The 16,558-nt window shown below is 52.0% G+C and overlaps 2 protein-coding genes across 2 annotated transcripts in view; one reads left to right on the top strand and one right to left on the bottom strand.

The window, feature by feature from the left end:
• Window positions 1-477: 477 nt before the first annotated feature.
• ISM2 (isthmin 2) lies at window positions 478-3,966 on the top strand. The gene is made up of 4 exons (XM_010148533.1): window positions 478-859; window positions 2,285-2,425; window positions 2,899-2,976; window positions 3,467-3,966. Exons 1-4 carry the CDS (start codon window positions 478-480, stop codon window positions 3,964-3,966), a joined length of 1,101 nt encoding a protein of 366 aa, XP_010146835.1.
• Window positions 3,967-13,462: 9,496 nt separating this feature from the next.
• Window positions 13,463-16,558, bottom strand: part of AHSA1 (AHA1, activator of heat shock 90kDa protein ATPase homolog 1 (yeast)) — a gene marked incomplete at its 5' end in the record, with an annotated part of 5,273 nt that continues 2,177 nt past the window's right edge. The window contains 5 exons of the mRNA XM_010148523.1: window positions 13,463-13,869; window positions 14,303-14,354; window positions 14,875-14,976; window positions 15,697-15,831; window positions 16,148-16,236. Coding sequence (XP_010146825.1) covers window positions 13,697-13,869; window positions 14,303-14,354; window positions 14,875-14,976; window positions 15,697-15,831; window positions 16,148-16,236 — 551 coding nt within the window. The remainder of the gene's footprint in view (window positions 13,870-14,302; window positions 14,355-14,874; window positions 14,977-15,696; window positions 15,832-16,147; window positions 16,237-16,558) is intronic.

Below are 16,558 nucleotides of genomic sequence, written 5' to 3'. Positions count from 1 at the left end.
GCAGGTCTAGGTGGCCCACGGGGGGATGCAGCGAGCACCCTATGTGCTTCCCAGTCTCTTTCAGTTCCCTAAGAGGAAAGATCTCGTGAGTGGGGACCGTGTGGCCTATGCCATCTGTATCCTTGGCAGCTACCAAACACAAGTAGCTGCCACAGATGAGCTCCTTGCCAGAAGAATTTGCTCATGGCCTTTTCTCCCTGCCACCCCCACCCCCCAGCCCCTCTCCGTAGAGTAGAAGCAACGCTGCTATGGGGGTGACCTCTCAATTTTTGAGGGTGGTGTTTGTCCTTGTGAGTGTCCACCAGCCCCCTGTGCCTCCCACTCTGCCCCCGCTCAGTCCCTCCGGATGAGGTGAGACCTCTTGTACCCATCACGTGGACCTGTAGCCCAGAGCATCCCTGGCCTCTCAGGCTGGGAACCAGTGCATGGACTGGTAGGTCTGTCACAGGGCTGTGTCCCAGCTCACTGCCCTGCCTCATGTCTGGCTTCCAGGTGACCATCGAGGTGGTTGATGATCCTCAGGCTGAGATGGAGATGGACTTGTTGAAGGAGACCAGCAATGACTGGTCCCTGACATCCTCTGAGTGGTTGTCCCACAAGGACCTCTTTTGGCCTCTCTTCTGGGAATACACCGACCCTGCTGAGGAGGAGGAGGAAGAGGAGGAGGAGGAGGAGGAAGAGGAGGAGGACGACGACAACCTTGATGGAGCAGACAAGGAAGAGGAGGAGGAGGAGGAGGAGGAAGATTACACAGCAGAGTATGAGGAGGAAGAGTCCATGCTCAGCGGAGTGGGAGGTGACTGGAACCAGCAGTGGCCCAGTCAGAAGAACTGGATCTTTAAGGAAAAATATAACTACGGTGAGTCCTCCTCGGCACGCACAGCTGCCCTGCAGACAGGCACTGCCCTCCCCTGCCCTGCCTGACCCGCAGCCCTGTCCCACTGCAGGGAGAGCAGCCCTGCACTACGGACCACAGCATGCAGGTCAGCAGGTCGAGGGAGGTGATTCTGCCCCTGTACTCTGCTCTGGTGAGACCCCACCTGGAGTGCTGCGTCCAGCTGTGGAACCCCCAATATCAGAAGGATATTGACCACTTGGAGCGAGTCCAGAGGAGGCCACAAAGATGCTCAGAGGGCTGGAGCACCTCTCCTATGATGAAAGGCTGCAAGAATTGGGCTTGTTCAGCCTGGAGAAGAGGAGGCTCCGAGGAGACCTCATTGCAGCTGTCCAGTATCTGAAGGGGGCCTACAAGGGTGCTGGGAGAGGACTTTTTACAAGAGCCTGTAGTGACAGGACAAGGGGGAACGGGTTTAAATTGAAAGTGGGGAGGGTTAGATTAGGTATCAGGAAGAAGTTCTTCACAGAGAGGGTGGTGAGGCACTGGAACAGGTTGCGCAGAGAAGCTGTGGATGCCCTATCCCTGGATGTCTTCAAGGCCAGGCTGGATGTGGCTTTGAGCAACCTGATCTAGGGGAAGGTGTCCCTGCCCATGGCAGGGGGTTGGAACTAGAGGATCTTTAAGGTCCCTTCCAACCCAAACCATTCTATGATTCATTCTATGATTCTATGCTGGTGCTCAGCCCCTACTTAAAAACAAGCAAGCATGCCGAGGAGCAAGGCCAGCACCCAGATGGGGCTGCCAGCAGTCAGACACACCAGTGTCCCAGTGGGAATTGCCCTTGCGTGTAGTCAGACTGGAGCGTAGACTCTAGCAAAGGCATGCTCAGATGAGAAATACGGTGTGAATGTTTAATGGCAAGTGCTGCTGCCCTTGACTCAGGTCCCTGCAGTGACACCAGAGCCTTTGCCACAGACCTGGGCACCCCCTAGGAGAGGAGCTGGATGGCAGATGCCGGTGGGCGGACAGGCCAGGGTACCACAGCAGCTCCCTACTGCAGCTTCCCAGACATGAGCCCAAAACCAGTCAACCTTTTCCAACACATGATGCTTCAGCATCATGGCCAGCGCATCAGGCAGGTTCGGTGAGGATGCGGATGGGCAGTGATCCATGTCTGGGTTGGTGCAACCATGAGCAAACTTGTCAGAAGAAGAGCCTTTGCTTGGGGGCTGCTTCCCTGGGGTTGCCAATGAGGACAGGGTTGGCCCTTGGCTTCACATGGCTGGGCACCTCCACGTGCCCTGGGTAGCACTGGCCTTGTATCCCTGTAAAGGACATCCCAGGGACAGGGCAGAGGTGAGGGAGGTCCCAGGTGGCTGCTGGCTCCCCTCCTGCTGAGGCTCTGCTGAGGTCCACCACTCTCTGCCTCTTTCCTGCTGTGCACAGACTATGAAGATGAGGAGGAGTGGAGCCCGTGGTCCCCTTGCAGCATCACCTGTGGCAGCGGCAACCAGAAGAGGACCCGGTCCTGTGGCTATGCCTGCACCGCGACAGAGTCGAGGACCTGCGACCTGCCGCACTGCGATGGTAAGCCTTGACCATACCAGTGCTTGATGTGGGCTGGTGCCCCGCCAGTGCGGGCTGGGCATTGCTCGTGCTTGCAGAGCTCATTACATTTAATGGGATCTGGGCTAATGACCATGGGGGGTTGTCTCCACAAAGAAGCTCTGATGGGGCTTCCTGGGTCCCCAGGCAGCTACGTGGTGCCCAAGGGTGGTAGAGCTGGTGTCCAGCTCGGTGTGTGACTCCTTGCACCTCTGTCACACCAGGAGCTTGAAAACCTTTCCTGAGGTATATCGAGGGCTGACTGCATCCACTGGGATCTGCATAACCTACAGCCTTGGAGTGGTCTGTCCTGTGTGCCTTGCTGCTGGCCCTTCCCTCCAGGCTGTGTCACTAAGGCAGGAGAGGGGTAGGAAGATGGTAGGAGGAAAAAAACCCCACTGCTCCTCCTGGTGTTCATCCTGGCTCTTTGATTTTGTCTTTTTTTCCCTCTCAAGGAGCAGAGGGCGAAATGGTCTTTCCCACGGAGGAGATGCCTTTCAAAAGCGACAACACCACAGAGCTGTTCAACTCAGGTCAGCCTCCGCCTTGCACTGGGGATTTCGGTGCCAGACCCCATGGGGGGTGTAGCTGGCTGGTGGGGAGGGCTCTGCCAAGGGCTCCCACATCTGGTGTCCAGATCTGAGTCACCCAAACCAGTGCCATGTGCAGGCTTTCAGCAGTCATGCTGGGAAGCCCAGTTGCTCCCACAGCCCTGGTGTAACACCATCCTGCTCTACAGTGCAGTGCCCGAGGCCAGCCTGCTGCATGCCCTCTCCCACGGGGGCATGCTGCCAGTCCAGCCCCTCTAGCAATTGGTGCCCCAGGCAGAGCCCCAGCACAAAACCCCTTCCCTCTGTCACTGCCTCGGGGATGGAGCCTGGCTCCAGCTCGTCCCAGGAGCCTGGCTGCTCCTGCCTGGCTATTGCAGGGTCCGCTGGTGGTGCTGGCGAGGCTATTGGTGGCTGGGCAGAGCGGGATGCGAACTTCGTGTGCCCTCACCCTTTTGGTGCCCTCCCCCCCCAGAGGTGGACAGCTGTGAGAAGTGGCTGAACTGCAAGAGCGACTTCCTCACCAAGTACCTAAGCAAGGTGCTGACGGACCTGCCCAGCTGCCCCTGCTCCTACCCACTGGAGGCTGTCTACAGCGCTGTCCAGGGCAAGAGCTTCCGATGGCGGGATGCCAGCGGCTCCAAAGAGCGCCTGGACATCTACAAGCCGACTGCGCGCTTCTGCCTGCGCTCCATGCTCTCCCTTGACAGCACCACGCTGGCTGCCCAGCACTGCTGCTACGACGAGCACACCCGCCTCATCACCCGTGGCAAGGGGGCCGGCGTCCCCAACCTCATCAGCACCGAGTTCTCCCCAGAGCTGCACTACAAGGTGGACATGCTGCCATGGATTCTCTGCAAGGGAGACTGGAGCCGCTACCATGCTGTCCGGCCCCCCAACAATGGGCGACGGTGTGCTGACAACCCCGCCGAGGAGGAATACCTCTCCCAGCTGCAGGAGGCCAAGGAGTACTAGCTGTAGCCATGCTCAGAGGAGCCATGGCCACCACCGGCTCCCACCCTGGCCCAGCCTGGCGAAGCCCTGGCCCTGCTCACGGGCTCTGGGCAGAGTGGGGAGGATGCACCGTCCATCTCGGATTTCCGAGGGTGCCGGAGGTTGTTGCGGTGCGATCCCTGCCATGCCACCTGGGGTGGTCCCACACCCCGGGCTGCCTGGGCTGGCGCACGGGGAGCCGCAGGGGATGGGAGATGTAAAGGGAATGGGCACCTGCTCCCATCTGCTTTTATTCTCTACGATCTGGCAATGCTGCCTGAAAGCTGAGGATCTGCAGGGTGAAACGGCCTCAGCTCCTGCTGGCTTCATGCCACCTCTGAGGAGCTGGCCTGCTGCAGGCAGAACTGCCTGCTCTTGCCTGTACTCCTGCCCTGGCACATGCTGGGCTACTTCTGAACCAGGGGCCGGTCCTCCTAGGGAGAGGCAGGGGTGTCCCAGCCATGGAAACAGGGCTGGACGCTCCTCTCCTTGGGATTTTGCATGCACATTTGGGAAGGAACAGGGAGAGGCTTAGCAGGGTTTCATGGGTCCTGGTGGTGTGTGAGGCAGGAGAAGAGAGGCTGCTTGGGCTCCCTTGGCAAGCCTGCCTTGTCTCTGCGGTGTTGGCTGCGGAAGGGAACACTGGGTGCCAGAGCCAGACATGGGTGGGTCTCAGAGGAGGTCAGCACGGGGGGATACTGCCTGTATGCGTTTCAGCCCCTCTGCCTCAGGGCCTGGGGGAGCGGGGTGGCAGCACCGATGCAAGTCCCACCACCAGCCCGCCTCAGCTCCCTTGCAGCCCCCTAGCAGGTTTCAGTGCTTGGGAGCATCTGTGACACAGCCCAGCAGAAAGTCCTGCATTTCCCACCCACAGCCCTGCCAGGAGCAGGAGGCAGCTCTTCCCCTGCTCGTGTCATTGCTGGACAGGAGCAAAAAGCACCAAGCTCGGTCCTCCATGGGGTTGGGAACAAGTCAGGCGCTGCTGGGAGCACCCAGCATTGCCCCTCTTTGCTCTGCTGCTGGCTTGGGCCCTGCCCCATGTTGTGTCTGCCCAGGGAAGTGAGAGGCAGCCCAGAGGAAGCAAGTCATGGGCTCACCCTGTGCTCCTCAAGCTCCTGGCCAGGAGAGCAAGCGTGCTCCAAAGGAGGAAGACACACACGTGCTAATAAGGTCAGTACCTGATATCTGCAGATGGTGATGCTCTCTGTTGGTGCTTTGTTCTTGCCTGAGTTTTATTCACAGGCCCATGGCAGTTTCTCCCAGCGTATTTTGGAAGCTCCCAAGTTTCCCACAGAGAAACTAGGCTGAGCATCTTTATCCCTGGATGTTCAGTCCCTGAACCTGGCAGAAACTGTTCATAGCTTTTATTTAGCATTTTCTTATGCATCAGAGAAAATAGAGCAAGTCAAGCACACGTAAAGAAGAATGGTGGCATTCCTAGACTTGAGGTTTCACCCAAGGCTGCTGGCTACTCCATGTTTTTCTGCAGGACACAGTTGGACAAAAGAGCATCTGGGTGCAGACGTCTTTGGTTGACTGTCCTGTGCTAGAGTTGCCTCCGCGGCCAGTGAATATCCATGGTCTGATAGCTCTTTGAGGAGTCTTTCTGGGGGTGTGTTATACATGTTGAGTGTATGTTGATCCTTTTGCCTTGGTTACTAATAGAATATATTGCATCCTTGGTCATCAGTACCTAAGACTTCATTGCTGGTAAAACAAAAGTATTAATGAAGTTTTTGATTAATTATTTGACTATAATTCCACACTCGTATCCCCAGACTCCAGTTATGGGTGCTATCAAAACACAGTCAGACACCGTCCATTTCCCAACAGGCATGGAGTCCGAGATGACGACCAGCGTTATGTAAAGAAGGAAGGCACAACCAAATAAGCATGGATGGAGACCCAGACCCTGGTAGATTTTCATGACCATTACATGTTTCCTAGCCCAAATGGTCATTTGTTCACTAGTTTCTGGAAAAGAGGGAGGTCATAAAGAGGTGGTCAAGAGGAGGTTGTGGCAGTGATCTGTTGGCCTGGTTCTGGTAGCCTGGGAGGTGTGCAGGGAGGCTCAGCAACAGACATGGAGGCATTTGTAAGGGAAGCAGACAAATTGAATGGCTGAGGCCATGGAAGGATGAGCTTGTTATCTTGTCATTTGGCAGAGAATCTTTGTATTTCCTCTTCCATACCATATGTCATCATTAACATCAGCAGTCTCTCAGAGGAGCTTATTTACCATCAGTGCACAGACTTCATTAAAACAGCTTCCCATTAAATATGCCCAGGGTCCAGTATTGGACCCATGCATGGAAGCAGGACCTCTGCAAACAGCCTTTCTTGAAGGAGACATTCAGCCAATGTGTTAGGCTGGCTGCTGTCTGAGGAAGTGCTCTTCTAATAAGGACTGTTACCCAGGATTTGAACTCTCCTCCTCTTTATACTGGGTATGTCAACAAGTTTAACCTCAGAAAAAGAAACTATAATTTCTGTAACAAATAGAGTTTCCGTCCAAGGGCAAGTAGAAAAATTTCTTGCTTTGAGTCCCCCCACCCCCAAAAGCTGGTTGAAAGACGAGTGGCTGTTCTGCCTCGCTCCCTCCCTGGTTTGGATGGTACAGGCATGAACTGGAGCACGAGAAACAAGAAGCAGGGTTGTTCCTCACACAAGCACCTTACACACCGGGAGGCTTTGTGGAGCACCGTGAGAAATGTAGACATTAAGCAAGCGTTTATTTTTATATCCCATCAAAGATTCTGTCCAGCCCACTGCTATTTAAGTGATGAATCTCTAAGCTTCCACTCCTTAAGTTTATTGTGGTTTTTAATATATAATATATATAAAATGTCTTTTATTCGTACAAAATTTCATAGAGAAGAGTTCTTTATTCTGATGCTGCAATAAAGCACTTTATGTATGTTTCTGTTGCTGATGTCATTCAGTCAGGACTGAAGCACATGTCGGTATTTGTTTTGGTTGAGAGGGATGACACAACGTTGAATGCTACGTGTCTTGGGTCCCCAGCCCCAGCTGTACTGCAGAGGCCCTGGTGTCTTTGCTTCCTTCCCTTAGCATTTGCTTTTGATGGTGTCTGGCTGCAAGAATTGCAGCTAACAGAGACTATCCAGAGCCCACCGCCCCAGCCGTGGGATATGTGAAGTTCTGCTCACAGAGAAGGAAGCCTCCTATGAGAAGACCATCAGGGTCAGTGCTGAGAAGCAAATGCATTGCCTCAGCTCTGACCCCAGGTTTTGCTCCATGCTCAGCCTGGCCAGGGCTGGGTGCTGGCTAACCTTACACCAGCACACTGCTTTAAGCAGGTGTTGAGTGTGGGATCGGGTGAAAAAAAACAACCCAGCATCATCCCAGCTGGAAAACTGGTTTGGCAAACCACCTCCAGAGCCAACAGCTAATGACAGCAGGGAGATTTGCAAAGCTTTCCAGGGATCACAACATTTTGTTGCTGTTAATTTGCTGCATAAACGTGGCCGCTTCCAAGCCCTTGCTATTTCCAGCTGTTTTCCCTCCTTCCATCTTGCTCCTTTTGCTTTGAGCTGGCTGCACATCTGTCAAGGGTTATCTGGTACTCCAGCACAGGGCTGTGCTCTGCAGCTGCCTGGCGCCATTGCTGGCCCCTTCCGGGGGGAGCAGACAGCTTCTCTCTGTGAAGGATGCTCTGATCTTCCCGCTGGTCTTCTGCAACCTCAAAAGGTTGTTGCTTGGAGCCCAAGCCAGGGAAAGCAGGCTGAGCTCTGCTCTGCAAGAAAAGCCGCACAGGGAAAAGTTTTTCCCTGGAGGAGCAGTCAGCAGCTACTGTATATATAACGTGCCTTTAACCTCTGCCACAAGGTCATTGCCATGCTGGATGCTGAGACCTGCTCTGAAACTCCTGGGCTATAGAAATCCCACAGCCAGAGGATGGAAGAAGGCAGAACTGCTGCCCTAATTCTGCAGGTGCTCAAGCCCTGGAAACGTCACCTGAAATCACAGAGCGTGTCTGCAGCGGAGTCTCCAGCTGCACCTTTGCCCGCTGCTTTGAACTTCGCGACCAGTTGAGTTGTCTTCATTGGCCAGCCTGGACTGGAGCGTGGTGTGGCTCAGCTGTACCAGCTCCCAGTTAGCAGCTGGGTTCGCTTGTACAGCAAAGCAGCCCTGCCCAAGTTTCACTAGGCACAACTGTCAGCGTATGCTTGGCCCTGTTGACCCCCCTCTTGGCCCCAGATGAGTGGGGAGCAAGCCGTGCGAAGACCTTTTGCCTGTGAAGGACACCTTGAAGGCACGGCTGCCTGGGATGAGTGCAGCCCATCTTTCAGGGATGAACGCCACATTTCATGGAAACAGCTTCACAGCAGCAGAGATCCCCTTAGCTGTGTTGTTTGTTTCAGGGGTCCTGCTCCAAGAATCTGCTGCTTGGGAAGCACACAGGAAGCCCAGAAGGAGTCGCTTTGGGAGGAGAAGACAGAGGAGGATAATGCCAGGAGAGTTTGGCCAAAGCCTGTGGCACAGACCTGAACTGGAAGGCCTGGCCTTAGCCTAGGAGAGAGCCAAGTGTGGTTGTGATGGTCTGTGGACCTCGAGTTAACACTGAAGCTCTGGAGAGGACAAGAATAAAAGCCTTTCAGGCCCTCCCATTCCTGGTCTGTGAAGGGCCCCCCACACTGCCCTCCGGGCTGGGTGTGCTGGTGGCACGGTGTGGCATGCAGCCGCCAACTTCTCAGTGCAAGAGTAGGAAAAAAGCAATCACACGAGCGGCAGTTTTTCGGCTGTAGCCCTGCTGACTGCAGTGTGAACACTGGGTGAAGAGGAGCTCCTGACAGGACCTGGTCTCCTGGGCTTTGCCTTCACGCTGAGGATGGAGAATTGCCCCTGGCAGGTCCTCAGCACCCAGTAAAGCCCATCCTCTGCTCCGCTCTTGCTGATGCCATGCCGAGGGATGCCAAAATCGCACTGGGGCAGCCCTGCCCGATATGTCCATGGGATGGGATTTACTCCCTCCGTCTCTGCAGAGGATGGACCCACATGTTTGCGGTCGGGAAAGGAATGTCTCACCCTCCTTCCCTGCCACGCAGCAGCCAGCTGCCCCTCGGAAATGCCTGAGAGGAGCCCAGCTGGCGAGGCCTGGCCTCTGCTTTGTTCCAGGTCCTTGCAAGCATGTCAGCTATTCTTCTCTCGCTGCATGGGATCCCGGCAGTAGAGCTCACAGCCCCGTGCAGCTTGACTGCCACACAGGGGCCGGAGGCCACAGCAGAGCCCGACGGCCAGCCAACACCCCCTGCCACACCAGCCCCGGCCGAGCAGCAGCTGGAAGGGTGGCCATGAGGCTTCTGAAGGAAGAGCCAGGAGAAAGCGTCCCCCACCACCAGGCGTCACAGCCTTCGCGCAGAGGGATGTACCACAGAAAGTGGATTTAGATGGGGTCTCAAGAAACTGCTTAGCCCCACTGTGGGAACAGGGGCAAATCATTCCTCGCCAGCGTGTCCCACTCTCTTCTGGGCTCTAAGCTCTCCAGTGATGGAGATGCCACAGTAACCCCCAGCTTTACTGTTCTTGCAGGGAGAAATATTTTCCTAGCAGCCAATCTAAATCCTTCCTGCTTTATTTTAAGCCCACTGCATCTTATGTGCAGTGGTCAGAGAGCATATTATTGCCTTGTTTGCTCCTACCTCTTATGTATTTCAGGATTTTATCATTGTGCTCCCTATTTCCTTTCTGTGCCATCTTCTCTGCACTAAACAAATGCAATTCTTTCAGGATTTCCTTAGAAGCCGTACTTGTAGACCTCCGGTCAGTCTCGTTGCTCACCAATGGGCTGCCTCCAAGTAATTCATACCTTTCTTGAAGCGTGGAGCCCAAAACTGAAGCGACAGGGTCTTTTTTCGAGTTTTTTTAATGCTATACGAAAAGATTTCTTGACAAGACTACTATCACCAGCCTGCCCGGGCAGCTTTTGTTATCTTTCATGATGTGTTAAATTTATGTTCGTTTGAAAATTCACCATAACCTGCCCAGCTCAAATGTCTTTTACAGATGTGCTGCCAAGCCTGTTGCTTCCCCTCTTGTAAACGTTACTGGTGGTTTCTACCTCAGTGTAAAACTTTGCAATTCAGTGAGATCAAATAGGTGGGTTTTCTTTGCCATGGATCATTTTTCCATTTGGTCAAGATAATTTTCAATATTAAACTCATCTTCTAAGGGTTTTACAACACTGGTGGTCACGTAAATTATTTTTGACTCTTAAGTTACCGTTATCTTCTATACTGAAACATACTGAATTCATTACAGCTCTATTAGGCCCTCCCTTAATTACTAATATCATATAAAGCATTGCCTAAAGTCTTAATAAAGCAGGTATTCCTCCAAAGAAAGGCATTAGATTGACTCTGTATGAGTTGTGCTTGATGTAGCTGTGGTATAGGTGTGCTGGTCATTACTTTTTACCTGACTTGCTGGGTATTTACAGGTTACTGACAGCAGTTTTCAGTATTTTTTCATTAGCTGATGTTACAGGCTGATCTAATTCCCTTGGTGCTCACCTCTCCCTCTTCCTCCCTCCCTCTCTCCAGCCCCATTCCTCATTTAATTCAGAAAGATTGCTCCACTTCCCAAGTAAGTATTCTAGTATAAACTGCATTAGGCTGGAAACATCCAACTACTTTCACTTTGGTTCTTTAAAAAAATACTTAAGTTCTTCCCATTTTGCCACTGAAGCAGAGTTGGGATGATGTTTCAAAGCAGTTTTAATAGTTACTTAGGCCACAGGCTTTCACCCTCTGATTTGTGGCCTGATTTTTCCATTTGGTCAAAAACATCAAACACCTGAAAAAGGGCCAAGTGAGTCATAACACAGGTCCACCTAAACCAGCATCCAGTCTCTGGCAGCAGTCAACAGCAGGTGACTAGGAAGGAAGAGTAAAGAGAAGGACAAGCAAGCGTTGTTATTTCCCTGAAGTACTTCCCTTGTTGCCAGCAGCTGGTGGCCGAGAGACTTCTTGAGCAGATGTGAGGATTGTTCTGTTTAATAGCCCTTGGTTGGTTTATTCTTCAACAAATTTCTCCACTCCTGTTTCAGATCCATGTAAACTTCTAGTGGTACCAGCCACAAGAAGTTTCAGAATTGACTGTGTTACGAGACCCCTTTGGTTGAGACCCCATATTGTGTTATTTGATGGTTGCTCCTTACTCATCTTCTCCATATGCCTCGTAAGTGCATAGCCACTTAGCGTCCACCTCTGACCTCCCATCACTGAAAAATTCACTGTTTACTTCTATCTCTGTTTTCTGGGGTTTTTTCCACCTTTGTTTCCTTTAATTAACAAGACTTACCCTCTTACCCTGTGTGAGTTCAGACTCTTGAAGAGCCTTTGTGCAGCAGTATACTGGACTTTGCTTTTCTTGTCATCTTAAATAGCCATCCCGCCCCCAAATAGCTGAAGGACTGCAAACTGTGTCCGGCTCTCCTGACTCTTCCAGGTAAAGCAGAGGTCTGGGGTTTCTCGTGACCACCTGCAGAGCTGCGCCAGCTGTCAGCCGAGGCTGAAGGAGTGGGTCTTTGCCGAGAGCAGGCGGGTGTAGCGCAGGGACCTTCAGGCTCAGGTCACCTTCGCCCGGTATCGCTGCAGTGGTGCAAGGCATTACCACCGCTGTGCCCCAATAGAGCTCACGTATCCTGACACGCTCGGTGCTTCAGGCTAAGCGCTAGCTCACAGCCTGGCCTTTTAGCACGAGCTTTCCTTCTCCAGAGGGTTAGTGCGATGGATTCAGAGCCAAGGCATGGCTACACAGCCTGTTCTGCTGCTGTGGGGATGGCGATTTCCAGCCCAAGGGGCAGGGAGCCAGCTGGGGCAGCACCAGCCTAACTCAGGGCAGTCAGTTTTGCTGGAAGAAGAGCCCTTCAACGGCCTCCGAGCAAAGCCCCGAGCCCACAAGCCCCATGGATGCAGGTTGCTGGCTGAGGCCAAAGTGTGTCCTATTAGAGTAGCGGCGGGATGGCCAAAGTAAACCCTGTTTGTGATGAAAGGAAGGCAATTAAAATTCCACTTCAGCTGCCTCCCCAGCCCACCTCCTAACCATCCAGCAGCAGGTGATTAGCAGGGCCTTGCCTTCTGCTGCCCACAGCACTGCTGCCGTGGCGCGGCCGGCTGCCTGAGCACAGCAAGTGCCAGAGTCACTCGCCTGCTGTTTGCCTCAAGTTAACTGAGAACAAGCTCCTTTTTTTTTGGCGTTAAAATAATTTTGCCCTTTTGTTACCACAGCTCTTGCCTTGTCTGTGAACACAGCCCTGCTGTTTAAGGGTCCCCATGTTTCTGCCCAGGGTTTTCCCAACAGAAAATCGAACGTGCAGGCTGCACAGCAGCAGCGGTGCGCTCACATCACAGCGGCTCGGCTGTGTGTAAGGATCCTGGCAAAATACTGCGTCCCCTGTCGCAGCCAGACAGTGCTTTGAGGAAGGCGGCCCTGCGGGACACAGGGAAGCCCTACCATAGCTACGGGTGCCTGGTCTCCCTACAGCTTCGCGTACACAGCACAGAACCGCATCTCATACCCCACTCTTGATGTCCCTACGCACTTTACCATGAATAATCACTTTGGAAGAGTGATTTCCCCCTGCCCCCATCTCTTCTACTGAAGGAGATGGCTATAACATGGTAGATAAAAAAAAAAAAGGAAAACCATCCAAACCAGTCATTCTTATCCAGTAAAATCAGTTACTTTTAGCTTATTCGAGGTGCTCTGCAGGAAACAGTACGCAAAAGAAGCTCGTGTCTCAAAAGGGAAAACTGAGCACTTTGGTCACCATTGAGATTGCCACTTCTGACCCGAACTATGTTTCTCCCTACCCAACGAAGTTTGTTGCTTTAGGAGACATCTCTGGGAACTGAGGGTATTAGCAGGAGAAAACACACAAGTGGTCTTCCCTTCCTCACCAGTCAAAGCAACAGCTGAAGGAGGATCAGCCAAAAGTATCACACCCTGTTTATTTTAGGGAACTAAATCCCAGCCCCACTGGGAGTCTGCAGTTTGCTTTGGCCCAAAGCTCACGGAGGTAGCTGACCCTGGGCCCCAAAATCTGCTAGAACCCTTCTGCAGGTGGGAGTTTCCCCAGCAGCAGTTTGCTGAGTGTCTTGGACATCACTGGGTGAGGTTCTCGTACAGCTGGCTAGTGTGAGAAAGGGTTGTGTCAAAGGAGGGGATGTGCAAGGAAGAGGAATAGCATGAACAGGATCTTAGATCCCTTCAGAAACGGGAAGGGTGTGAAACACTTCCTAGCAGCAGATCAAAAGCAGAGAGAAAATGAGCACCTGCTCAAACGAAAAACTGCACCAGGCTCATGCTCTCCACTCCCCCAGAAGCGAGAAGTAAATCACATGGGGATCAGCACACCTCAGCGATCCGTGTTTTTCCTGACAGATCCCTTCCTCAGCCTATCGCCCAACCCTTTGAACTCAAGCCGATCTGAGGACACAAGTCCCACGGGGGGTTTTTTAAGTTAAGTTTATTTAGCAATAGAAGTATGTACATGTAAGAGAATCCCCTGCAGCACGAGACATGCACAAAGCAGTGAGGGACTGAAAGTGGTGCTGCTCAATGGCCTTCCTCATCACCTGTCATCCCGCTTTACTTGGCAGTGGGGCCAAGATTAGCAAGGGACAGGCGAGAAATGCATCCATCCACGTGGCAGAGTCCACAGACAGAGCCTCCACAGCAACCAGTATTAAAACAAGCGGGCGCCATAGCCAAATGTCTGTTTAATGCCCTCGAAGTAGTAGCGCTGCCAGCCTTGCTTTGTTCTTTCCTCCTCGTTGGCAGGAACGCCCTTGCCTTCCAAGTACACCTCTGTCTTGCCACCTTCGTCAGTGAAATTCAAGGTAATTGTTGCAAAATGCCCTAGAGGAACCAAAGCAAGTCCGTCAGCAGCGGGGAAGCAGAGTATATGCTGCCCCCAATGAGCTGCTCTGCTCCTCTTCTCACCCGGCACCACTTAAAGATGCCTCCGGATCCTTCCCAGAGGATCGATTTATGACAGCTGCAGGCCTCCCTCAGCCCCTCTCAGCAAGAGAGGGCTCCCCCTTCATGGGGTTCCAAGCAGTTGCAGCCACAGCTGAGCAAGCTGCTACTTCACCTTTCCTAATCCCTGGCCGCTGTTCTAAGCGGTGGCCAATGATTCTGACCCGAGCAAGTGGGGTACGAGGCTGAGGTAAGGCTCCCAGCACCGTGTGCTCCCTGACCACGCGCCAGGGCACAGCATGACAAACGGGGCCAGAATTCTTCAAGCACAGGCAAAGGCTGTACCACCATAATCCACTTTTGGACTACTTACCAGCTGGCCAAGATTTAAATCTCCATTTCATAACAAGTTGCTTCTCAGGGACCTTGAAAATAGAAAGACCAAGTAGTAATTTTTTGCAAATCCTGCAGTCTAATAGGAAACAACTAGAATTGTATTCATCTGAAGCCTTAGAGACCTCCTAACACACACAGAGGGAAAAAGATTTTAAGTGTCCTTTTCCCTCCATCCCTCTCCTAGGAATTAGGACATAGCACAGCCTCAAACACTGAGACAGCATCCCTGTCCAGAAGACTTCAGTGGCATGAGGCCTAAAGAGGAAAAGGGTCAATTACAGTCTTTAACAACCCTCCAACCCCTAACAAATAAGTAAAATCACACAAAGAAAGGGCAGATGCATGACTGGAAACCAGATTTTCTCCCCAGACTTAAGTCCCATACATACTATAAGGAATGCTTTAACAGCCACAGCGATTACAGATAATTACTGGGCACCAGATAGAACTCCACAATTAGCTAACTGAAGCATTGTTATGGAATTGATGCCTCAAAAAAATAAAAAGGCTGCCCCTGAGCAAGATACACCTGCACTAGTTAGTACTTACTAGGTCAACAAACTCTCCTGTGACACTGCCATCCAGCAACTGGAACTTGCCTCCTTTATCAGCCTCCAAGGTGGCTTGTGCGTGGGTGAAAGCTTGGACCATCTGAAAAAAATTCAGGAGAAGGCCTGTATTACTTGGCATTATCTGCTTGCAAACATATTGCCTAGTGCCTCCCACCCCGCTACAAAAGTCATGGAAGAGGAGGTAAGTCAACAGTGTAAGGTTTTCACCAAGAGGCAAAACCCCTGTGCTGGCCAGAGGTTACAGCCATTACTGCAGCATTCTGCATGCCAAGGGACAAGAAACCCTAAGTTCCATATTCTGTGCGGTGTTCTGTAAGCCACGCTTTGATTTACTCTGGTGATTCCTTAATCAAACCTGGTTCTAAGAAAGTTCCTATTATTTGCCCCCCCTTTTCTTAAATATGGAAGAACAGAAGACTAAGACCATGTTTAAATGACGACACAATGCTCCTCTCTCTTCTTAAACTACGTAACAGTGTGCAGGAGAGGGGAAGCTATTCCTGAAGTATGCTCTGACACCACCTAACCTTAAAAGAAAAAAGCAGAACGCCACCAAAAGGCACGCAGCTGTAAATCCCAAGAGACCTGACCACACACAGTACGGGATACACCTACAGATAGGTGCTGACAGCAGTCTGGAACTGGCTTCTGGCTGGTATTTTACCAACTGTTCTGCAGACCAGCTTTCTTATTCCGTTCTCATGGATTGCGAGTGAGATCCTACAGAATGCCTTAAAAAGCTTCTTAGGAACAGCCTCCTACGTGCCAAGAACAACCCTCAGAACAAGCCCGGCATTACCTCCGGAGTAACGAACACCCGGTAGAGCTCCTCCGGAGACGTTAAGAAGGTGTCCTTCAAGCTGATCTTACATGTAGGGATCTTGACTCCTATGGATTTGGACTGCGATGTGGCAGTACTGCTGCTAGCGGCCGTCTAACAAAACAAGATACACGCATACTTTTATTTCCCCACAGAAAAACCTCAACGAGTTGTTTACGTAGCTAAGAGAAAAAACACAGGCCGTTGGGTAAAGACAAGACGGAATTAGGTACAACCACACTGGAGTGTAAAAAGCAGATTTACTGCTCTGCTTGAATGAAGAAATATCGTGTGCTGCAAATCGAAACAGGCCTACACCACAGACCGCCAATTCCTGTATAAGCAGCACAGGTTGCTCCTTTAAGCCCTGGAATCTAATCCCGTGTACCTTTCTCCGCAGATCCAAACGGATGCTTGCAGTTTCACCTACCTTGCGCTCTTCTGCTTTAGGAGCCGCCTGAGGTGTTGCTTCCATACGCTCACCATTCACTGTGGGCAGAATCATGCCCTGGGTGAATTCTGGAAAGACAGGAATGTGCCCATGAGTCTAATAAAAGATCAAGCAAACCTTTTCACTGTTTTTTGAAACACACAATCAGAAAGGGCTTCCCCAGCTCTTGCTAGCACCTGTGATTTCAAAGTGTTTGAAAAGAAGAAGGTAACCAGACCTCTCTTTATAAGCATTTAATTCTTCTTGCCCTCACTACTCTCTACTGAAGGTCGTATCAGAACCTGGCTGTGCTAACAGTTAGGAACTTACCTGCTCTTCCTAGCCTAGACAAATCAACCACTATCTTCTACATGGTGCTCTCATGTTAATGTTTCCCTTGCACACACGTAG

This window comes from Eurypyga helias, unplaced genomic scaffold, assembly GCF_000690775.1.
Source record: "Eurypyga helias isolate BGI_N326 unplaced genomic scaffold, ASM69077v1 scaffold15390, whole genome shotgun sequence".
Lineage (NCBI taxonomy): Eukaryota > Metazoa > Chordata > Aves > Eurypygiformes > Eurypygidae > Eurypyga > Eurypyga helias.
Note: the sequence above shows the minus strand (reverse complement) of the source record. Positions and strands in the feature narration are given on the sequence as shown.

Bases quoted from the DNA above. Each gene is read 5' to 3' on its own strand.
- ISM2 (XM_010148533.1), top strand. From the start codon at position 478: ATGTCTGGCTTCCAGGTGACCATCGAGGTGGTTGATGATCCTCAGGCT. The intron at 860-2,284 runs GTGAGTCCTCCT...TGCTGTGCACAG, and splicing joins TAAGGAAAAATATAACTACG to ACTATGAAGATGAGGAGGAG. The intron at 2,977-3,466 runs GTCAGCCTCCGC...CTCCCCCCCCAG, and splicing joins CACAGAGCTGTTCAACTCAG to AGGTGGACAGCTGTGAGAAG.